The sequence below is a fragment of the Protomyctophum bolini genome (genome assembly GCF_963924005.1).
Source record: "Protomyctophum bolini genome assembly, chromosome: 7".
In the NCBI taxonomy this organism is placed as follows: Eukaryota; Metazoa; Chordata; class Actinopteri; order Myctophiformes; family Myctophidae; genus Protomyctophum; species Protomyctophum bolini.
Genome location: NC_137868.1, coordinates 782,338 through 803,863, shown reverse-complemented (window position 1 = coordinate 803,863; position 21,526 = coordinate 782,338). Strand labels below are relative to the sequence as shown.

The following is a 21,526-nucleotide window of genomic DNA, read 5'->3' as shown; positions in this document are numbered from 1 at the left end:
CTATGAAATCTTAAAATGGCAAATTCTGTACTTTGGTGTTTCCAGTTAAACAAGTTTCAAATGGTCATATCTTCTTCATTTCCCCCCCAATTTCAATGAGCAATAGATCATATGAAAGGTTACAATGTGCAGTTTCATAATATGTAAAGAACTGAAAAATGACCATGTCCCCCTTGTATATCAAACCACTGTCCCTGGTCACATATTTTTCCCTTTTCGCTTCCTATATGATGAATTCCTGTTCTGTTCTTTAACTACATAGAAGTGTCTATTTGTTTGTCTCTAAATGTTTTGATGAATTGAACAATGTGGACCCTGTTGTAAACAAGTGTAAGGCTTAATTGGGTCGTCCACTCACAGTTAACAGTCTTTGTATTGAGTTTGTGCTTGAAATGTACTGTAATTCTGCAAACTGTTAATAAAGATTTCAATCAATCAATCAATGCACTAATCTTATGGCTCTTTTTGGTATTATAACAAGTGGCTGAAGGTTTCCTTTGTAATTATTTCCCCAGACCTCCACACAATAAGATAGATATGGTAATATTAGTGTATTATATAATGTGAGCAGTGACTTATAATTTAATAAATACCTTGTTTTGCCTAGAACACCAACACTTCTTGCTATTTTGGAGCGGATATACTTTATATGGGGTTTCCAAGTGAATTTGTGGTCAATTATTACTCCTAAAAAGGTGTTCTCATAGACTCTTTCCAATTTTACATTGTTAATCTTTAATTCAACTAATGTGTTAGAATGTATTTTTTTATTTCCAAAGATCATGAATTTAGTTTTTTTTTTTCAGATTGAGTGATAATTTATTAGTGTCAAACCACAGTTTCAGTTTTTCTAGTTCTGCTGAGACAACCTCCAGTAGTTGTTGAAGGTTCTCCCCAGCACAAAAGATGTTGGTGTCGTCGGCAAAAACAACATACTTCAGAATGTTTGAGACTTTGCATATGTCATTAATATATAATATAAATAGTTTAGGACCTAAAATAGAGCCCTGCGGTACCCCACAAGTGATGGGTGAGCTGCTTGACTTATATTCGCCCATCTGAACACCTGATTTTTAAAAACTTGGTCTAGACTACTGAAATGAACTCCGGCAATCTTTGAAGCCGTTCTCACAATCCTACCAAGGTGGTTTTTGTCCTTTACATTTAGGTTTCCATACCAACAAATGATGGAGAAGGAGATAACTGACTCAATAAAGGCACTGTAGAACACTTTCATAAGGGATTTGTCAACCTGAAATGTGGCGAGCTGCCTCAAGCAAAAGAGGCGTTGTTGGCCATTCTTGCACAATGTTTCTCAGTTCACATCGAATTTTGACAGACAGACCATTACCTCTGGTCTCAGCCAGGTCCACTGAAGGAGTCTGGGCCATTTGTGGAGGAGTGATGTCATGGTGGGAGGCTGAGGAGAGACAGAGAGAGAGAGAGAGAGAGAGAGAGAGAGAGAGACCTATTTCTAAAATATTAGTGAAACTTTTTTTTCTTTTTTAACTTATAATTCTGTTTAGTGGCACCGATGAGACTTATAATTCACTCTCCATCGGAAGGTCTTTCCACATCGTTTGCATCCAAAAGGTTTCTCCCCCGTATGGTTGCGCTGATGACAACTTAACTCTTGATGCGTTCTAAAACTCTTACCACAGAAACATTTAAATGGTTTCTCGGATGAAAATGCTTCTAGAGTGGCGTGGCTATCGTTAGCGGCTACACACACACTCACAACAACATCCGGTCTATCGTTAGCTGCTACACACACACTCACAACATCCGGTCCGTCTGTAAAAGTGGTCCGTGTTTATAAATCGACTGGGCGCTATAATGTAACGGATTAAATAACCCCGGGCAATAAGGTGTTAAGTTATTAATGGAGGAACATGAGTCGTTACCTTTGGCCTCAGACGTCTCCAAGGACTGTGTCTGTGTCACGTTCTGCTGCTGTTTCTGCAGCTTCAAATGAGCTGAGAAATGAAGACGGTACACACACACACACACACACGTACTGTATGCAATAAAAACATCTATATATATATACTGTATCTACAACACGTACACAATGCATGTTGGCTGAGACAACACATAACTGACTCGTTACCTCTGAGACGCCTCATGCTGTCACGTTTTTGCTCTCGCCTGTGCTGAGCTGGGTATGGACGTCAGTAGTGTGTGTGTGGACACAGAGGTACAAAATGTTATCGACATGTTATTTGAACTGTGTGTATGTGTAGTGGGACAATGTGATTCCGGTGAAAGTGTAGATGTGTGTTGGTTAGTGCGTTGGTTACCTATGGTTTCTGCTGTGGCCATTGGCTGTGTTGGTTTGAGCAGCTTCTGCTGAGCTGAGAAATTAAGATGGAAGTGTATGTTACTATATATTGTTATCGACATGTAGCTTATAGAATTTCGCGCCCGCTTCGCGGGCACTCTAATCCCAGAGTTACTTGGCCACGCACTCCGCGGCAGAAGTGCCCTGTTTGCATGAATGAAAGGGACTGTATGTAATCGCGCCTGTGTGTGTGTGTGGCGTGGCGACAGAGAGAGAGAGAGAGAGAGAGAGAGAGAGAGAGAGAGAGACTCCGCACGTCAAAATGAATCTGCTAACGTTGTGGTCACCACTGTTAGCATGTGTGCTATCAGGCAAAAGCTGAGATAGATATAAAACTACTGGCCAAAATATCATATTGTGACCTATTGAGCACAAACAGACCATCATGATTTGCTTGCTGGACATATAATTAATTTATTTGCATTAAATTTCCACTCGCCCATATAAATAAAAAGCAAGATGGCTAAAATACTGCAGTATAACATATCTGAGGCCTTACCTCTGGTCCGTCTCTTGCTGTCACGTTTTTGCTCTCGCCTGTGCTGAGCTGGGTATGGACGTCAGTAGTGTGTGTGTGGACAGAGGTACAAAATGTTATCGACATGTTATGCAGAGAGAGAGAGAGAGAGAGAGAGAGAGAGAGAGAGAGAGAGGGAGAGGCAGGCAGGCAGGCAGACAGACAGACAGACAGACAGACCATTACCTCTGGTCTCAGCCAGGTCCACTGAAGGAGTCTGGGCCATTTGTGGAGGAGTGATGTCATGGTGGGAGGCTGAGGAGAGACAGAGAGAGAGAGAGAGAGAGAGACAGACATATTTCTAAAATATTAGTGAAACTTTTTTTTCCTTTTTAACTTATAATTCTGTTTAGTGGCACCAAAGAGACTTATAATTCTGTTTAGTGGCACGGACGAGACTTATGGGTGGCGTGGAGGTGAGTGCGTGGGGTCGACATTATGCCCTCACTGGGCTGCGTTCACACATTCAAGACACCTGTCTTGTGTCTGTGTTTAACCCGTCTTTTAGGCATAACCCTATAGAGCGCCGCAGTCAGTCCCCTTTATTTAAAGACGGTTACGCCGCGGACAAAGCCAACTCGGATCGTGACAAATCATGACAATGAACACAATGTTTTGGGCCGATCAAATCATTAGAAAGAAGAAAAGAAAGTCAGGAGACAACACTATTTGTTTTGTTTTTCGTCTTATACATTATTTGATCGGCCCCAAAACATTGTGTTCATCGTCATGATTTGTCATGATCCGAGTTGGCTTTGTCCGCGGCGTAACCGTCTTTAAATAAATTATATTAGAAGTGCCGATGGGAGAATGCATTGGGGTTTTCATTTCCTGGGCCACTCGTTTTTCTGAAAGGGGGAGGGACTGTGGCGCTCTATAGGGACGTGTCAAATTATTATTATTTATTTTTTTGCCAATTGGAGTAAGACTGGTTTAATTCCCCTCTACCACATACTTTAAAGTTTCATAAACATGTGACGCTTCATGTATGAAACAATAATGGACTCTTAAGGCTCATACATAGTCTGGATTTTGAGTGGTGGGGTGACCACCGAACTACAACATGACGTCACTGATGTGACCACCGAACTACAACATGACGTCACTGATGTGACCACCGAACTACAACATGACGTCACTGAGGTGACCACCGAACTACAACATGACGTCACTGATGTGACCACCGAACTACAACATGACGTCACTGAGGTGACCACCGAACTACAACATGACGTCACTGAGGTGACCACCGAACTACAACATGACGTCACTGATGTGACCACCGAACTACAACATGACGTCACTGAGGTGACCACCGAACTACAACATGACGTCACTGATGTGACCACCGAACTACAACATGACGTCACTGAGGTGACCACCGAACTACAACATGACGTCACTGAGGTGACCACCGAACTACAACATGACGTCACTGAGGTGACCACCAAAGTACAACATGACGTCACTGAGGTGACCACCGAACTACAACATGACGTCACTGATGTGACCACAGAACTACAACATGACGTCACTGAGGTGACCACCGAACTACAACATGACGTCACTGAGGTGACCACCGAACTACAACATGACGTCACTGAGGTGACCACCGAACTACAACATGACGTCACTGAGGTGACCACCGAACTACAACATGACGTCACTGATGTGACCACCGAACTACAACATGACGTCACTGAGGTGACCACCGAACTACAACATGACGTCACTGATGTGACCACCGAACTACAACATGACGTCACTGATGTGACCACCGAACTACAACATGACGTCACTGATGTGACCACCGAACTACAACATGACGTCACTGAGGTGACCACCGAACTACAACATGACGTCACTGATGTGACCACCGAACTACAACATGACGTCACTGAGGTGACCACCGAACTACAACATGACGTCACTGAGGTGACCACCGAACTACAACATGACGTCACTGAGGTGACCACCGAACTACAACATGACGTCACTGAGGTGACCACCGAACTACAACATGACGTCACTGATGTGACCACCGAACTACAACATGACGTCACTGAGGTGACCACCGAACTACAACATGACGTCACTGAGGTGACCACCACCGAACTACAACATGACGTCACTGAGCCGCGGTGAAGAGCAAACCACCGCCACCGCTCCAGCCCTTCTCTGTTTTTACTTACCACCGCTCAACGTTATTTCAGCTCCGGTGGTCACCTCACCACCGGCGCTGTGGTCACCTCAACCACTGAACATCCAGACTATGAATAGGCCTTTAGAGCTCCATTTTCATCATCGCTAAACCCCTTTATCCCTAAACTTCTTTTCCTTTTATTTATTTTTTACTCTTTAGCAAAACATTTTTGAATAGTTCAAATGGCCAGTCTACAAGCTCACAACGTGTCAATGTAGATTGGCTAGTTGAACTAAACGTTTTTCAAATGGTAAAGAAAAAGCAAAGAAGTTTAGGGATAAGGGGTTTAGCGGTGAGAAAAATTGAGCCCTAAAGACCTATTCATAGTCTGGATTTTCAGTGGTGAGGTGACCACCGCTCCGGTGGTGAGGTGACCACCGCTCCGGTGGTGAGGCGAGGTGACCACCGCTCCGGTGGTGAGGTGACCACCGCTCCGGTGGTGAGGCGAGGTGACCACCGCTTCGGTGGTGAGGTGACCACCGGAGCTGAAATAACGTTGAGCGGTGGTGAGTAAAAACAGAGAGAAGGGCTGGAGCGGTGACGGTGGTTTGCTCTTCACCGCGGCTCAGTGACGTCATGTTGTAGTTCGGTGGTCACCTCAGTGATGTCATGTTGTAGTTCGGTGGTCACCTCAGTGACGTCATGTTGTAGTTCGGTGGTCACCTCAGTGACGTCATGTTGTAGTTCGGTGGTCACCTCAGTGACGTCATGTTGTAGTTCGGTGGTCACCTCAGTGACGTCATGTTGTAGTTCGGTGGTCACCTCAGTGACGTCATGTTGTAGTTCGGTGGTCACCTCAGTGACGTCATGTTGTAGTTCGGTGGTCACCTCAGTGACGTCATGTTGTAGTTCGGTGGTCACCTCAGTGACGTCATGTTGTAGTTCGGTGGTCACCTCAGTGACGTCATGTTGTAGTTCGGTGGTCACCTCAGTGACGTCATGTTGTAGTTCGGTGGTCACCTCAGTGACGTCATGTTGTAGTTTGGTGGTCACCTCAGTGACGTCATGTTGTAGTTCGGTGGTCACCTCACCACTCAAAACCCAGACTATGAATAACGCTTTAGAGTCCCTTCGGGCTTGGTCCTTCAAAAACTTACTGAGGTCTTCAAGTTTAACCTCAACGTCAGCCTGAAGTTGATCTTCTTGTTTAACAGAAACGTTGATATCCGTCTCTGGAGAAGTGTTCTTCAACGGCTGTCTGGACTCCACACACTGCTCTGGAATACAAGACAATAGAAGAAGACTTTAACTACAGACATGAATACTAGGGCTGAGGAGAGGAGAAAACAAGACAAAGGGCTGTATTTTGCGTGTCTTAAGTACCAGGTCTTATTCCCTAACTTGAGTAAACTAAAGACCTGGAGGCGTGATCAATGCTCTTTGGCCACTCAGAATAGCCAAATGGCATTGATCACGCCTCCAGGTCTTTAGTTTACTCAAGTTAGGGAATAAGACCTGGTACTTAAGACACGCAAAATACAGCCCTAAGTGTTCAGGAGAGGAGAAAACAAGACTAACTGTTCAGGAGAGGAGAAAACAAGACTAAGTGTTCAGGAGAGGAGAAAACAAGACTAACTGTTGAGGAGAGGAAAAAACAAGACTAACTGTTGAGGAGAGGAGAAAACAAGACTAAGTGTTCAGGAGAGGAGAAAACAAGACTAAGTGTTCAGGAGAAAAACTGATTTTTTCTTTTAATACAAAATGAGTTAATAGCACAGGCAGACTCTTCACGTACTAGAGCATGTCTGAAATAAATGTCAGAGCTGTAAATATGAAATAAATATAGCTAGGTGTAATGTTTGAGACCACAGAAGACATGTAAATATGAAATAAATGCTTAAACATGTAGCTAGGTTTAATGTTAGAGTCCACAGAAGACATGTAAATATGAAATAAATGCTTAAACATGTAGCTATAGGTGTAATGTTAGAGTCCACAGAAGACATGTAAATATGAAATAAATGCTTAAACATGTAGCTATGTGACATTTTTAGTCCACAGAAGACATGTAAATATGAAATAAATGCTTAAACATGTAGCTAGGTTTAATGTTAGAGTCCACAGAAGACATGTAAATATGAAATAAATGCTTAAACATGTAGCTATAGGTGTAATGTTAGAGTCCACAGAAGACATGTAAATATGAAATAAATGCTTAAACATGTAGCTATGTGACATTTTTAGTCCACAGAAGACATGTAAATATGAAATATATGCTTAAACATGTAGCTATGTGTAATGTTAGAGTCCACAGAAGACATGTAAATATGAAATAAATGCTTAAACATGTAGCTATAGGTGTAATGTTAGAGTCCACAGAAGACATGTAAATATGAAATATATGCTTAAACATGTAGCTATAGGTGTAATGTTAGAGTCCACAGAAGACATGTAAATATGAAATATATGCTTAAACATGTAGCTATAGGTGTAATGTTAGAGACCACAGAAGACATGTAAATATGAAATAAATGCTTAAACATGTAGCTATAGGTGTAATGTTAGAGACCACAGAAGACATGTAAATATGAAATATGCTTAAACATGTAGCTATAGGTGTAATGTTAGAGACCACAGAAGTGAAATGTTATTGTATTTGTAGTCTAAATGTTATTGCATTTGTAGTCCAAATGTTATTGCATTTGTAGGCTAAATGTTATTGTATTTGTAGGCTAAATGTTGTTGTATTTGTAGTCTAAATGTTGTTGCATTTGTAGGCTAAATGTTATTGTATTTGTAGGCTAAATAATGTCATTGTAACAAAAACAAAAACTACTTGGTTAAAGAACGAAAGAAAGAAATACTTACTGAAGTCTTCAAGTTCAACCTCAACTTCAGCCTGAAGTTGATCTTCTTGTTTAACAGAAACATTGATATCCGTCTCTGGAGAAGTGCTCTTCAGCGGCTGTCTGGACTCAATAGAAACATTGATATCTGTCAGTGGAGAAGTGTTCTTCAGCGGCTGTCTGGACTCAATAGAAACATTGATATCCGTCTCTGGAGAAGTGTTATTCAGCGGCTGTCTGGACTCAATAGAAACATTGATATCTGTCTCTGGAGAAGTGTTCTTCAACGGCTGTCTGGACTCAATAGAAACATTGATATCTGTCTCTGGAGAAGTGTTCTTCAACGGCTGTCTGGACTCAATAGAAACATTGATATCTGTCTCTGGAGAAGTGTTATTCAACGGCTGTCTGGACTCAATAGAAACATTGATATCTGTCAGTGGAGAAGTGTTCTTCAACGGCTGTCTGGACTCAATAGAAACATTGATATCTGTCTCTGGAGAAGTGTTCTTCAGCGGCTGTCTGGACTCAATAGAAACATTGATATCTGTCTCTGGAGAAGTGTTCTTCAGCGGCTGTCTGGACTCAATAGAAACATTGATATCTGTCTCTGGAGAAGTGTTCTTCAACGGCTGTCTGGACTCAATAGAAACATTGATATCCGTCTCTGGAGAAGTGTTTTTCAACGGCTGTCTGGACTCAATAGAAACATTGATATCTGTCTCTGGAGAAGTGTTCTTCAACGGCTGTCTGGACTCCACACACTGCTCTGGAATACAAGACAATAGCACTGTTGATTTCCTCGACTAAAACTATGTCGAAAAAAAGATGTTCGAAATTCATTGTCAGTATATTTAGTCTTAGTTTTAGTCATCAGCCATTAGTTTTCACATAGTTTCCATTGTCAGTTTTCGTCAGTGGAAAAAGGTAGTGCGCATGCACACATAACTAATTCAGATGGAATGAAATATAATTACAATTTACAATTTAGGCATTTAGCAGACGCTCTTAATCCAGAGCGACTTACCTAAAGCAAGAACAAAAAAGCATGGGGAATACATCACATAAAAACATTTATCATGATAATTAATGAAATTAATGTCATAAGAATACTCATTACCTGGTGGGCGTGGCCTATCCGTCATGACGACATCACCGTGCATTTCACGTCCATCCATGTCCGTCTCCGTCTCTGCTTCACTGGAGTTCTGCACAGATTAATAAATGATACAGTAATTAATGAACGAATTAACACATTGATAGTCGTAAACCTTATTGATCGATTCATCCGATTAGAAGCTGTCCCAGAACATTCCCAACACCGTGGACTAGATAGATAGATAGATTTATTTATTTTTGTGTCATGCACCAAAGGCGCCCAGCCCACATGGGCTTACAGGACACACCATAACATTGCTTCAATATTGCATTGTGTACAATAAACAGATTTGTTTTGTTGATATTGCATTTTTTCTTTTTTTTACACAAACAAAACATTCTGCCTTATTTCCCACGCCCTGCATAAAAAGTCTGCCAAAGCAAAAGTACCTTTCCTAAAACAAAATTCCAGTTTTTCATAGTCCTCCAACCAGAAAAAGTCAGCACAGATGGTTGTCATTTTACAAAATAATATATGTCTTAATTCTTCATATAATGGGCAGTAAAACAAAAAAATTATTTAATTTTCAATTTATTTTAAATCACACACTAGACAGACTCTGTCCTCCTCAGGAGTACCAATGAATCTACCCGTTTCTAAAGCTAATGGTAAGGTCCCAGAATGCATATTTTAAATGTGAATGTTTGTGAACGCGTCTTCACTGTGAATGTAGCGACCTGAACCACTGTTGTTTTTACCGACTAAGACTATGACGAAAAATGTTCGTCGGCTAACTTTTAAATTTTCCACTGACGAAAACTAAATGAAAACTAGATGAAAACTAAGCTACGGTGACTAAAACTAAGACTAAATATACTGACGATTTCGTCAACAAAAAGAAACTAGACTAAAATGTTAGGAAGGGACTAGTGGACAAGAGATCCACTATAAGTCATTTTACACTTTTACACTACACAAAATACAGTTTAGTCGACTAGATCAGCTGTAGATTTAGTCGACTAAAATCTTATGATATTTAGTCGACTAAAACCAGGCCGTGAGCCACTCTGCTACACTATAGCGCCACCATCAGGCTGTGAGCAACTCTGCTACACTATAGCACCACCATCAGGCTGTGACCCACTCTGCTACACTATAGCGCCACCATCAGGCTGTGAGCCACTCTGCTACACTATAGCGCCACCATCAGGCTGTGAGCCACTCTGCTAAACCCCCATAAGAGAAGATTTGTATGGCTCTATAGCAGTGATTCTCAAGCCGTTTAATTTCAAGGACCCCCAGTTTGACATGCATTAGTCTACGGACCCCCATTTAATTAGGCTTACCATACGTCCACTTTTGCCCGGACAAGTCCTCTTTTGGGGGGCTGTCCGGGCAGTCCGGGGGGGTTTTATAAATTCCATGTGTATTACAATGCACGTTCAATGGTTCGTAGTGGGAAAACACTGTGAGAGGTGGACTTTCAGCCCGAACCCCGGAATGTGTATTATTCATAACTCTGCATGCGCTGTGCGCTGAGTGCTGCCAGCACTGCTCTGCTGTCTGCAGATAGACTGTTGTGCTCTCCGTGAGGAAAGCTTGACATGCCAAAGAACTATCTCATCATCATTGACATGCAGAAAAAGTAGGCTACTGTTTTCTTAGCTTTGTGACTGACCAATGAGAAGCAGATTGTATTGTCTGCAAAGGAACTATGTGTCTGTCACAAATAAAAGTTCTGTCCTGCAAGCCCATGTCATGTCAACAACACAGACAAGGCAGCTGTGCGCGAGGTGAGTCCTGCAAATTAAATTGACCCGATATTATTTTGTACAACATAGCAAAGCATATAAGATAATGGTTTGGAGAATAGGCTGGTCTCTCTTTTTACAAGAGATAAGCCATTGCATACAGGTTCTTAAACTCTTTAATTTCAAGGACCCCCATAACTCTGAGAGTAAAACCAGATGGACCCATAAGAGTCCCATTTGATTCCATTTATACAGTATCAGAGTTAAAAGTTATAAAAGGGTCCATTTGTACTAGTACACTCTCAGAGTTACAGACCTGTAAGGGTCCATGATTTGGTTCCATTCGTACACTCTCAGAGTTACAGACCTGTAAGGGTGATTTTTTGACAAATTAATTTAATTCAAACGAGCACGACACATGCACATCCACGACATGCATGTGCACGTGCACGCGCGCATGTGTCCTCTTTTTGGTAATTCAGAATATGGTATGCCTACATTTAATGGCATTTCTATCTCTGGGACCCCCGATTTATATTGTAAAATAAATAAATAATCTGTTAATTTAACTCTGAGAGTGTACAGATGGAACCAAATGGACCCGGGTCGGAATTTAGCCCACTGGGGGTCCCCTGGGAGGCTGGGACTCCTTCAAGGACCCCCTGGGACTCTCTCAGGGACCCCTGGGGGTCCCCTGGGACTCTCTCAGGGACCCCTGGGGGTCCCCTGGGAGGCTGGGACTCTCTCAAGGACCCCTGGGGGTCCCCGGACCCGGACAACACTTTGGGAAGCACTGATCTAGAGTCGCAACTAAAATACCATCGAGTGATCGGTTCATTCATCCAATCAGCATCTGCTTTGCATTAAACGAAGTTAAACTCACCAACATTTGCAGCTGCAGGGAAAGCTAGAATGATCCTCTTTCAATCTGCAAGGCGTTTGTTTCATAAAACTCCACATGACATGTTTTTATGACGTTAGAGAGGATCTACTTTCTGTCCGCAAAATGTTTGTTCTGAGCCGCCATGATGCTTTGGAAGTTACAACAACACGGCTTTACTTCCGGGTCAACGTGAGCAGCAAAGGAATTGGTGCAAGCTCCGTTGTCTGTGTCTCTGTCTGTCTGTCGCCCCCTGGTGGAGGAGGCGTGTAACTGTCACTGAATAAAGGATACATAGAATTATACTAAGAAAGAAAGGCAAAGATGCTTTACTTTATTATCTGGAATACATTAATACTAGTTTTACTAGAAAATAAACCCACAGGAAAGTATAGTTACTTTTTTAAACCATTGTTCCATTATCTAAACTAATAAATGAAGAACTGTCTGTCTGTCTGCCTGCCTGCCTGTCTGTCTGTCTGTCTGTTTGCTTCACGGAACACTGGGGACCACTAGCATAATAATAATATTAATAATAATAATTCTGTGCCAATCCCAATTCTTCCCAAAGATCATCTGTTAAGAATTCCCTCCCAATCAATATTGTGATCAGTTACGATCTCATTATACCCACACTGTACACATACTGTAATGTGGTGTTCATATATTCAAATGGACATAAGGACTAGTGTAGCCTACTCAATTAATCAAAACATGTCATGACAAATAAATATACAATACTATGCAAAACATTACATTTAACAGTTGTGTGGCATCACGCTTAACTCAATACAATAGTACAATACTTCACACTGTTTGAGCTTGTAGATCTGCTAATTTATGTACAATAAGAGTCTAAATTAGCACCATAGGCGTGATGCCATTAATCAATTTGTTGATATAAAAACAATTAAAAAAACAGCTTCTGGATTATTATGATTGAAAATTGATTGATTGAAGCATTTATTAACAGTTTGCAGTACATTTCAAGCGCAACTCAACACAAAGACTGTTAACTGTGAGTGAACGGAAACCATAAAGCATTACACTTAATTGTTTATGAGAGGGTCCACCGTGTTCAATTCATCACAACATTTAGAGACGTACAAATATACACTTCTATTTAGCCAAAGAACAGAACAGGAATGCATCATAAAGGAGGTAAAAAGGGAGAAGAAACATTATACAGTGAGGGGGAAAGGGTGGGCGGGGGGGGGGGGGGGATTCCAATTTTACAAGGTGTCTATTTCTACGTCTCTAAATGTTTTGATGAATTGAACATGGTGGACCCTCTTGTAAACAAGTGTAATGCTTTATTGGTGTCGTCCACTCACAGTTTAACAGTCTTTGTATTGAGTTTGTGCTTGAAATGTTACTGTAATTCTGCAAACTGTTGTGGTAAAAACTTCAAACAAATCAATGATTCATTGGACCTAATTTACACCTGCAGTATGAGCCTCTGCCACGAGGTGGCACTGTCTCACCAGTCTCTCCCAAATGGAGCTTAACTTACCGTCTCATATGAGAGTCTGTATACTAGTCTCTGCTCTTTTAAGAGACAATTACTGCATTTTTTTATTAACAAGCTTGGGCAACACGCCCTAGTCATGTTATTTGATAATTATTATTAGAATAGGTTTTCATTATTATTATATAATCCTTAGGTTTACCAATATTATTCATATCTTATCATTTCTGTTATTTAAGCTCAACTGGTAGCTGCTGATAACTAATCTTGTTTCCTATATTGAAATATTTGCTTTCTGTATTTCTTTTATTTTACATATTGTTGTTATTATTTACATGTGTGCAAATAAACTAAACTAGTATTACAAATAATGTTATTGACTTTTTTTATGTCCAATATATTTGTATTTAGTTAAAATGACTTTTCAGGATCCCAATTAAAAATAGCTCAAAGTTATTTAGGATTTCAATTCAAATATATAAGCAAAAATAGCCGATCTACAAGTTTTGAACTTGTAGATCGGCAGTTTTTGCTATAGGCTATTTGCTATAGTGCAATGTGGCCCCACTGGAGTGAGTATGGAGGTAGGGTTGGAGAAAGGGCCTTTCTGTGTGGAGTTTGCATGTTCTCCCCGTGTCCCCTATAGGGTAGGTACCCTCACATGTTCTCCCCGTGTCCCCTATAGGGTAGGTACCCTCACATGTTCTCCCCGTGTCCCCTATAGGGTAGGTACCCTCACATGTTCTCCCCGTGTCCCCTAGGGTAGGTACCCTCACATGTTCTCCCCGTGTCCCCTAGGGTAGGTACCCTCACATGTTCTCCCCGTGTCCCCTAGGGTAGGTACCCTCACATGTTCTCCCCGTGTCCCCTAGGGTAGGTACCCTCACATGTTCTCCCCGTGTCCCCTATAGAGTAGGTACCCTCACATGTTCTCCCCGTGTCCCCTATAGGGTAGGTAGGTACCCTCACAAAAAACATGCAGTAATCCTGGTCACTAAACTGCCTCCCCCTGGCCAGCCGGGGGGCCTGATGGAGGGGAAAGGAACTGGTCTCTATACTGCCTCCCCCTGGCCAGCCGGGGCGCCTGATGGAGGGGAAAGGAACTGGTTGGAATAACGTGTTCCTTCCACGCGCTACGTCCAACCAGGGAAACTCCCCCCTGCCAGGTGAAAAGAAGCAGCTTGGACTCCTCATGCATAAAAGGAAGCATGAGGTCAGTCCGCTGCCCCCCCCAGGTTGGCAGAGGAAGTGCAGCGCCCAGGATTACATCATGTTTGAGTAACCTACGACACCAATACCTTTTGTGTTGCCAAATACACATTTTACAAGCAAAAACAGCAGCACAAGATCAACATTGTTTTGTTTATATACTTTTATATACATTTCTGCCTAGTGACAAAATACTGCAGAATATTATGAGTAGAACTTTTAACCCAAAGTCCAGAAGGGTATTATCTATGTAAACATTGAATTGAATGAGTATAGTGCCCATGACGCGGGGACGAAACTGAGCAAAAAGGGACCTCACAATATGTGACGAAATTTGACTGAGGGACTGCGATTGGATTTTTTAAATTGTTCATGTCATATGAAAGCAGGGAACCATAGCTTCAAATAGAGATATTGGTTGTTCAGTTTGACCCACCAATTGTGGAGATATGGCTTATAGAGTAATGTCTGGCAAAGAAACAGGCTTGAAAGGTTCACTTCTGTGAACTCTAACATAGCTACATGTTTAAACATTTATTTCATATTTACATGTCAATTTCAGCTCTGACACTTATTTCAGACATGCTCTAGTATGTCTAGAGTCTGCCTGTGCTATTAACTCATTTTGAAAAAAAAAAAAAAAAACTGGTGAAAAGCTGGAGTTTGCGCGATGGCAGGCTCTCAGTCAAATCTGGTCACATGTATGGCCTGATAGTGTGTTTTGATCGCATCGCATATTAAAGGTAAACACCATAATCTATGTTGATCACCTGAAGCGCTACTAAACACACTTTGGACTGAGGTCGATAAAAGAAAATCATTTTTCTGAAAAACTTGTGTTTCTATGTCAGTGGGGCTCAACCTTTTTCAAGTCAAGGACCCCCAGAATTATCTCTATTGGGCCACGGATGCCTATCTCAAAATATGTTGTTCCAGGAGGAATTCTGTTTAGTGCCACTGAATAGACTTATAATTCTGTTTAGTGGCACCGATGAGACTTATAATTCACTCTCCATCGGAAGGTCTTTCCACATCGTTTGCATCCAAAAGGTTTCTCCCCCGTATGGTTGCGCTGATGACACTTTAACTCTTGATGCGTTCTAAAACTCTTACCACAGAAACATTTAAATGGTTTCTCTCCAGTGTGAAGTCTGCTGTGATTCTTTAGGCTCGCAGCTGCATTGAAAGACTTTCCGCATTGGCCACAGTGGTAGGGTTTCTCTCCTGTGTGAATCCTTAGGTGTGTATTAAAGGAACCCTTTTGATTGAACGTTTTACCACACTGGTCACAGTGGTAGGGTTTCTCTCCCGTATGAATTCTTAGGTGTACCTTTAAGGCACCCTGTAGATTGAACATTTTACCACACAGGTCACATTGGTGGCGTTTCTCTCCAGTGTGAAGTCTGCTGTGACTCTTTAGGCTCCAGGCTGTACTGAAAGACTTGCCGCATTGGCCACAGTGGAAGGGTTTATCTCCTGTGTGAATCCATAGGTGTGTATTAAAGGCAGCCTTTACAGTGAACGTTTTACCACACTGGTCACAGTGGTAGGGTTTCTCTCCCGTGTGATTTATTAGGTGTACCTTTAAGGCACCCTTTTGATTGAATATTTTACCACACAGGTCACATTGGTGGCGCTTCTCTCCAGTGTGAAGTCTGCTGTGATTCTTTAGGCTCCAGGCTCTACTGAAAGACTTGCCGCATTGGCCACAGTGGTAGGGTTTCTCTCCCTTAGTCTCTCCTTAGTTTAAAGTACACACACACACACACACACACACACACACACACACACACACACACACACACACACACACACACACACACACACACACACACACACACACACACACACACACACACACACACACACACACACACACACACACACACACACACACACACACACACACACACACACACACACACACACACGCAATAAAAACATCTATATATATATATACTGTATCTACAACACGTACACAATGCATGTTGGCTGAGGACCACAACACATATCTGACTCGTTACCTCTGAGACGCCTCATTCTGTCACGTTTTTGCTCACGCCTGAGCCGAGCTGTGAATGAGAAGACAGTACAAATTATTATATAGACATAGTGTGTGTAGGAGGGAGAGAGAGAGAGAGAGAGAGAGAGAGAGAGAGAGAGAGAGAGAGAGAGAGAGAGAGAGAGAGAGAGAGAGAGAGAGAGAGAGAGAGAGAGAGAGAGGGAGGGAGGGACGGACGGACGGACCATTACCTCTGGTCTCAGCCAGGTCCACTGAAGGAGTCTGGGCCATTTGTGGAGGAGTGATGTCATGGTGGGAGGCTGAGGAGAGACAGAGAGAGAGATGTTTTTCCAACGCTCAATCTGATCAACGCTCAACGCTCAATCTGATCAACAGTCAATCTGATCAACGCTCAATCTGATCAACGGTCAATCTGATCAACGGTCAATCTGATCAACGGTCAATCTGATCAACACTCAATCTGATCAACACTCAATCTGATCAACGCTCAATCTGATCAACGGTCAATCTGATCAACACTCAATCTGATCAACGGTCAATCTGATCAACACTCAATCTGATCAACGCTCAATCTGATCAACACTCAATGGCTGAGGAGAGACACAGAGAGAGAGAGAGGTCAGTGGTCCCCAGGGCCGCTTTTAGGGTAGATCAAATGGTGCCGTCGCACCACGTGAAATATCTAAGATGGAAAGTGTTTATTTATTTTTATTTTGGGGGCGATTTAGAGGTTGCGCACGCAGCACAGAAACAGATGTTGTGGGCGTCCATCTTGTGGATCCATCCGTAGATTAGGAGTTATTCAGCTTTTAGTCTGCCTGTATAACGGGAGGTGGACGGCAGCGCGCATGCGCCATCCGGTCTAGGATCGCTAAAGAAGGAAATGCCGACCCAAAATAATAATGAAAAAATAGTTCTCAGCGACGCGGATTGATATCCATAAAAAAGCTAACCTGACGGAGCATTCCGACACGAGCGGAAGGTTATTACAGTCCTAATGGCGGAGATCTGTGATTGAATCCTTAACCTGTGATTAAAATCCATTAAACTGTGATTAAAACTGTAAACTGTGATTGGTTCATGGATTAGGTTTATAGATCAACATACATGGGTTGTTTCTTTGAGGTGCTCTTTGGTTTTCATGAAGCCATCGGATATACATGTGGTTTTCATGACAGACACCTCTGGTCTCAGCCAGGTCACATGACCGGTCCACTGAAGGAGTCTGGGCCAATGGTGGAGTAGTGATGTCACGGTGGGAGGCTGAGGAGAGAGAGAGAGAGAGGGAGAGAGAGGGGAGAGAGAGAGAGAGATAGAGAGACAGAGAGAGGCAGGGAGAGAGAGAGGGAGGAGAGAGAGAGATAGAGAGAGAAATAGAGGGGGAGAGAGAGAGAAAGAGAGGGGGGAGAGAGAGAGAGAGAGAGAGAGAGAGAGACGCGACACATTCAATGGTAAATCTGATCAACGGTCAATCTGATCAACGCTCAATCTGATCAACGCTCAATCTGATCAACGCTCAATCTGATCAACGCTCAATCTGATCAACACTCAATCTGCTCAACGGTCAATCTGAGAGCTAAGTCATTACCTCTGGTGTTGTACTGGTGTGAAACGGGGGTTCGGGCCAGTCGTGGTTGTGATGTAGTGGGGTCACCGTAGACCAGTTGTGAGGTAGTGGGGTCACCGTAGACCAGTTGTGATGTAGTGGGGTCACTGTGCCGTTCTGCTGAGAAGTGGAGGTCAAACATCAGCATCGTTGGTTGCAGGGTTCCCCAATTAATTTCCCTCAAGGGCCATATTTTGACTAGGGTACCAGGCTGGTACCCTACGAGGTCGAGGTCTTGCCCTGAAATTAATGATCAGGGCAAGACCCCATCTGAAAAGGACCCACTCGCTAAGAGTCTTTAGATGCATTCATATTTTAGACGCGCGGTCACGGGGAAGAGCTATATTGAGCCACTAAACACAGTCCACTAAACACAGTCCACTAAACACACAGTCCACTAAACACACAATCCACTAAACACACAGTCCACTAAACACAGTCCCACTAAACACAGTCCCACTAAACACAGTCCCACTAAACACAGTCCCACTGGGACTCGATCGCAATAGCAAAAGGGGGCACAAACAATATTAGTGCAACTTTTTTTTCTTTTTTGACCCCTCTATCACACGGAACACGGTTTTTCGTTGTTTGTGTCCATATCACTACGCCAAAAAAGCAGTTCCATGTGATAGACTGACACCACATAAGACAGGAACGCCCAAAAACGTCACATCCGGTTTTAGCCCAGGGTAAGAATTTTCTATGGCTGCCAATGGAACTTGGTCCAATCCTTAATCCCATACGGACAAACTTCTATGCCGACAATATCTAACTTGCGGAGGTATAGCGTGCCTTATTGTCCACGGGCAACAGATCTTTCAACGTATGGCATTGCAAATACGTTTGATAATCGCTACTCTGCACAATATTGTTTTGGAAATGCCTCAAATTGCATTGCAGTGAACGAGAGCAAATCACAACTTCCCCCGGGGGTGGTGACTCCGCCCTGAATACGCTGTGTGGTGTCAGTGTATAGAGGGGTCAAAGTTTTTCAGATGGGATCATTCTGAATGAATGATTGACAGCAGTATACGTGAGGAGCAACTCAGTAACAGAGGAGTTGACTTGATGATTCTGCATCAACTCAGTAACAGAGGAGTTGACTTGATGTTTCTACATCAACTCAGTAACAGAGGAGTTGACTTGATGTTTCTACATCAACTCAGTAACAGAGGAGTTGACTTGATGTTTCTGCATCAGGAGCTTAAACCATTTTGACCCGCATTGAAAGCTTGACCATTCTCCTCACTTAGAGTAACCGTCGCTAACGCGGTATTGGCCAAAGACGGGCTGGGGTGGGACTTTAACGATGGGGCTAAGTAGAGGGCCAATGAGAAGGGGCTAAGTAGAGGGCCAATGAGAAGGACAGAAGGACGTACCTTTGGTGGGGTTGGGTGAGGATCGACTGCGTGTCACTGTGTTGTGGGCGAAGCCGCTGCACATCCCTGTGAAGTGGTTAGGGTTCAGGTGTTAGGGTTAGGGTTCAGGGTTAGGGTTAACCATAACCCTAACCAGCCGCTGCACATTCCTGTGAAGTGGTTAGGGTTCAGGTGTTAGGGTTAGGGTTCAGGGTTAGGGATAACCATAACCCTAACCAGCCGCTGCACATCCCTGTGAAGTGGTTAGGGTTCAGGTGTTAGGGTTAGGGTTCAGGGTTAGGGATAACCATAACCCTAACCAGCCGCTGCACATCCCTGTGAAGTGGTTAGGGTTCAGGTGTTAGGGTTAGGGTTTAGGGTTAGGGATAACCATAACCCTAACCAGGCGCTGCACATTCCTGTGAAGTGGTTAGGGTTCAGGTGTTAGGGTTAGGGTTCAGGGTTAGGGTTAACCATAACCCTAACCAGCCGCTGCACATCCCTGTGAAGTGGTTAGGGTTCAGGTGTTAGGGTTAGGGTTCAGGGTTAGGGATAACCATAACCCTAACCAGCCGCTGCACATCCCTGTGAAGTGGTTAGGGTTCAGGTGTTAGGGTTAGTGTTCAGGGTTAGGGTTAACCATAACCCTAACCAGCCGCTGCACATCCCTGTGAAGTGGTTAGGGTTCAGGTATTAGGGTTAGGGTTCAGGGTTAGGGATAACCATAACCCTAACCAGCCGCTGCACATTCCTGTGAAGTGGTTAGGGTTCAGGTGTTAGGGTTAGTGTTCAGGGTTAGGGTTAACCATAACCCTAACCAGCCGCTGCACATCCCTGTGAAGTGGTTAGGGTTCAGGTGTTAGGGTTAGGGTTCAGGGTTAGGGATAACCATAACCCTAACCAGCCGCTGCACATTCCTGTGAAGTGGTTAGGGTTTATGGTTTAGGTTTAGGGTTAGCCCGAACCCTAAAACCCATAAATGAAACCCATAAATTAAAAATAGTAATGTGAAAACATAAAGACAAGCGGCTGAAATGAGTTTTCTTCGACGGGTGGCTGGAATCTCCCTTACAGATAGGGTGAGAAGTTCATCTCCCTTACAGATAGGGTGAGAAGTTCATCTCCCTTACAGATAGGGTGAGAAGTTCATCTCCCTTACAGATAGGGTGAGAAGTTCATCTCCCTTACAGATAGGGTGAGAAGTTCATCTCCCTTACAGATAGGGTGAGAAGTTCATCTCCCTTACAGATAGGGTGAGAAGTTCATCTCCCTTACAGATAGGGTGAGAAGTTCATCTCCCTTACAGATAGGGTGAGAAGTTCATCTCCCTTACAGATAGGGTGAGAAGTTCATCTCCCTTACAGATAGGGTGAGAAGTTCATCTCCCTTACAGATAGGGTGAGAAGTTCATCTCCCTTACAGATAGGGTGAGAAGTTCATCTCCCTTACAGATAGGGTGAGAAGTTCATCTCCCTTACAGATAGGGTGAGAAGTTCGTCTCCCTTACAGATAGGGTGAGAAGTTCATCTCCCTTACAGATAGGGTGAGAAGTTCATCTCCCTTACAGATAGGGTGAGAAGTTCATCTCCCTTACAGATAGGGTGAGAAGTTCATCTCCCTTACAGATAGGGTGAGAAGTTCATCTCCCTTACAGATAGGGTGAGAAGTTCATCTCCCTTACAGATAGGGTGAGAAGTTCAGTCACACGAGAGAGACTCGGAGTAGAATACCGTAATTTCCGGACTATAAGGCGCACCTGAATATAAGCTGCACCAGCCAAATTTAGGGAAAATCCCAAATATGTACGACGTATACAAGCCGCACCGGACTATAAGCCGCAGGTGGCCCCCTAGTGGCCGTTACGTTAGAAAACACCTGGACCTCTTTGGTGGGGACGTAACAACTACAAATAACACCTGGGCCTCTTTGGTGGGGACATAACAACTACAAATAACACCTGGGCCTCTTTGGTGGGGACGTAACAACTACAAATATCACCTGGACCTCTTTGGTGGGGACGTGACAACTACAAATAACACCTGGGCCTCTTTGGTGGGGACGTAACAACTACAAATAAAAACCTGGACCTCTTTGGTAGGGACGTAACAACTACAAATAACACCTGGGCCTCTTTGGTGGGGACGTAACAACTACAAATATCACCTGGGCCTCTTTGGTGGGGACGTAACAACTACAAATAACACCTGGACCTCTTTGGTAGGGACGTAACAACTACAAATAACACCTGGGCCTCTTTGGTGGGGACGTAACAACTACAAATA

The 21,526-nt window shown here is 43.2% G+C and overlaps 1 protein-coding gene across 1 annotated transcript in view; it reads right to left on the bottom strand.

Moving 5' to 3' along the window:
• The window catches only part of LOC308317932 (uncharacterized protein), a gene marked incomplete at its 3' end in the record, with an annotated part of 50,349 nt that overhangs the window by 26,825 nt on the left and 1,998 nt on the right, over window positions 1–21,526 (bottom strand). The window contains exons 2-8 of the mRNA XM_080767278.1: window positions 19,266–19,331; window positions 17,866–18,003; window positions 17,385–17,540; window positions 16,508–16,576; window positions 16,279–16,326; window positions 1,905–1,976; window positions 1,352–1,420 (exon numbers count right to left, since the gene is read on the bottom strand). Coding sequence (XP_080623404.1) covers window positions 1,352–1,420; window positions 1,905–1,976; window positions 16,279–16,326; window positions 16,508–16,576; window positions 17,385–17,540; window positions 17,866–18,003; window positions 19,266–19,329 — 616 coding nt within the window. The 5' untranslated portion in view covers window positions 19,330–19,331. The remainder of the gene's footprint in view (window positions 1–1,351; window positions 1,421–1,904; window positions 1,977–16,278; window positions 16,327–16,507; window positions 16,577–17,384; window positions 17,541–17,865; window positions 18,004–19,265; window positions 19,332–21,526) is intronic.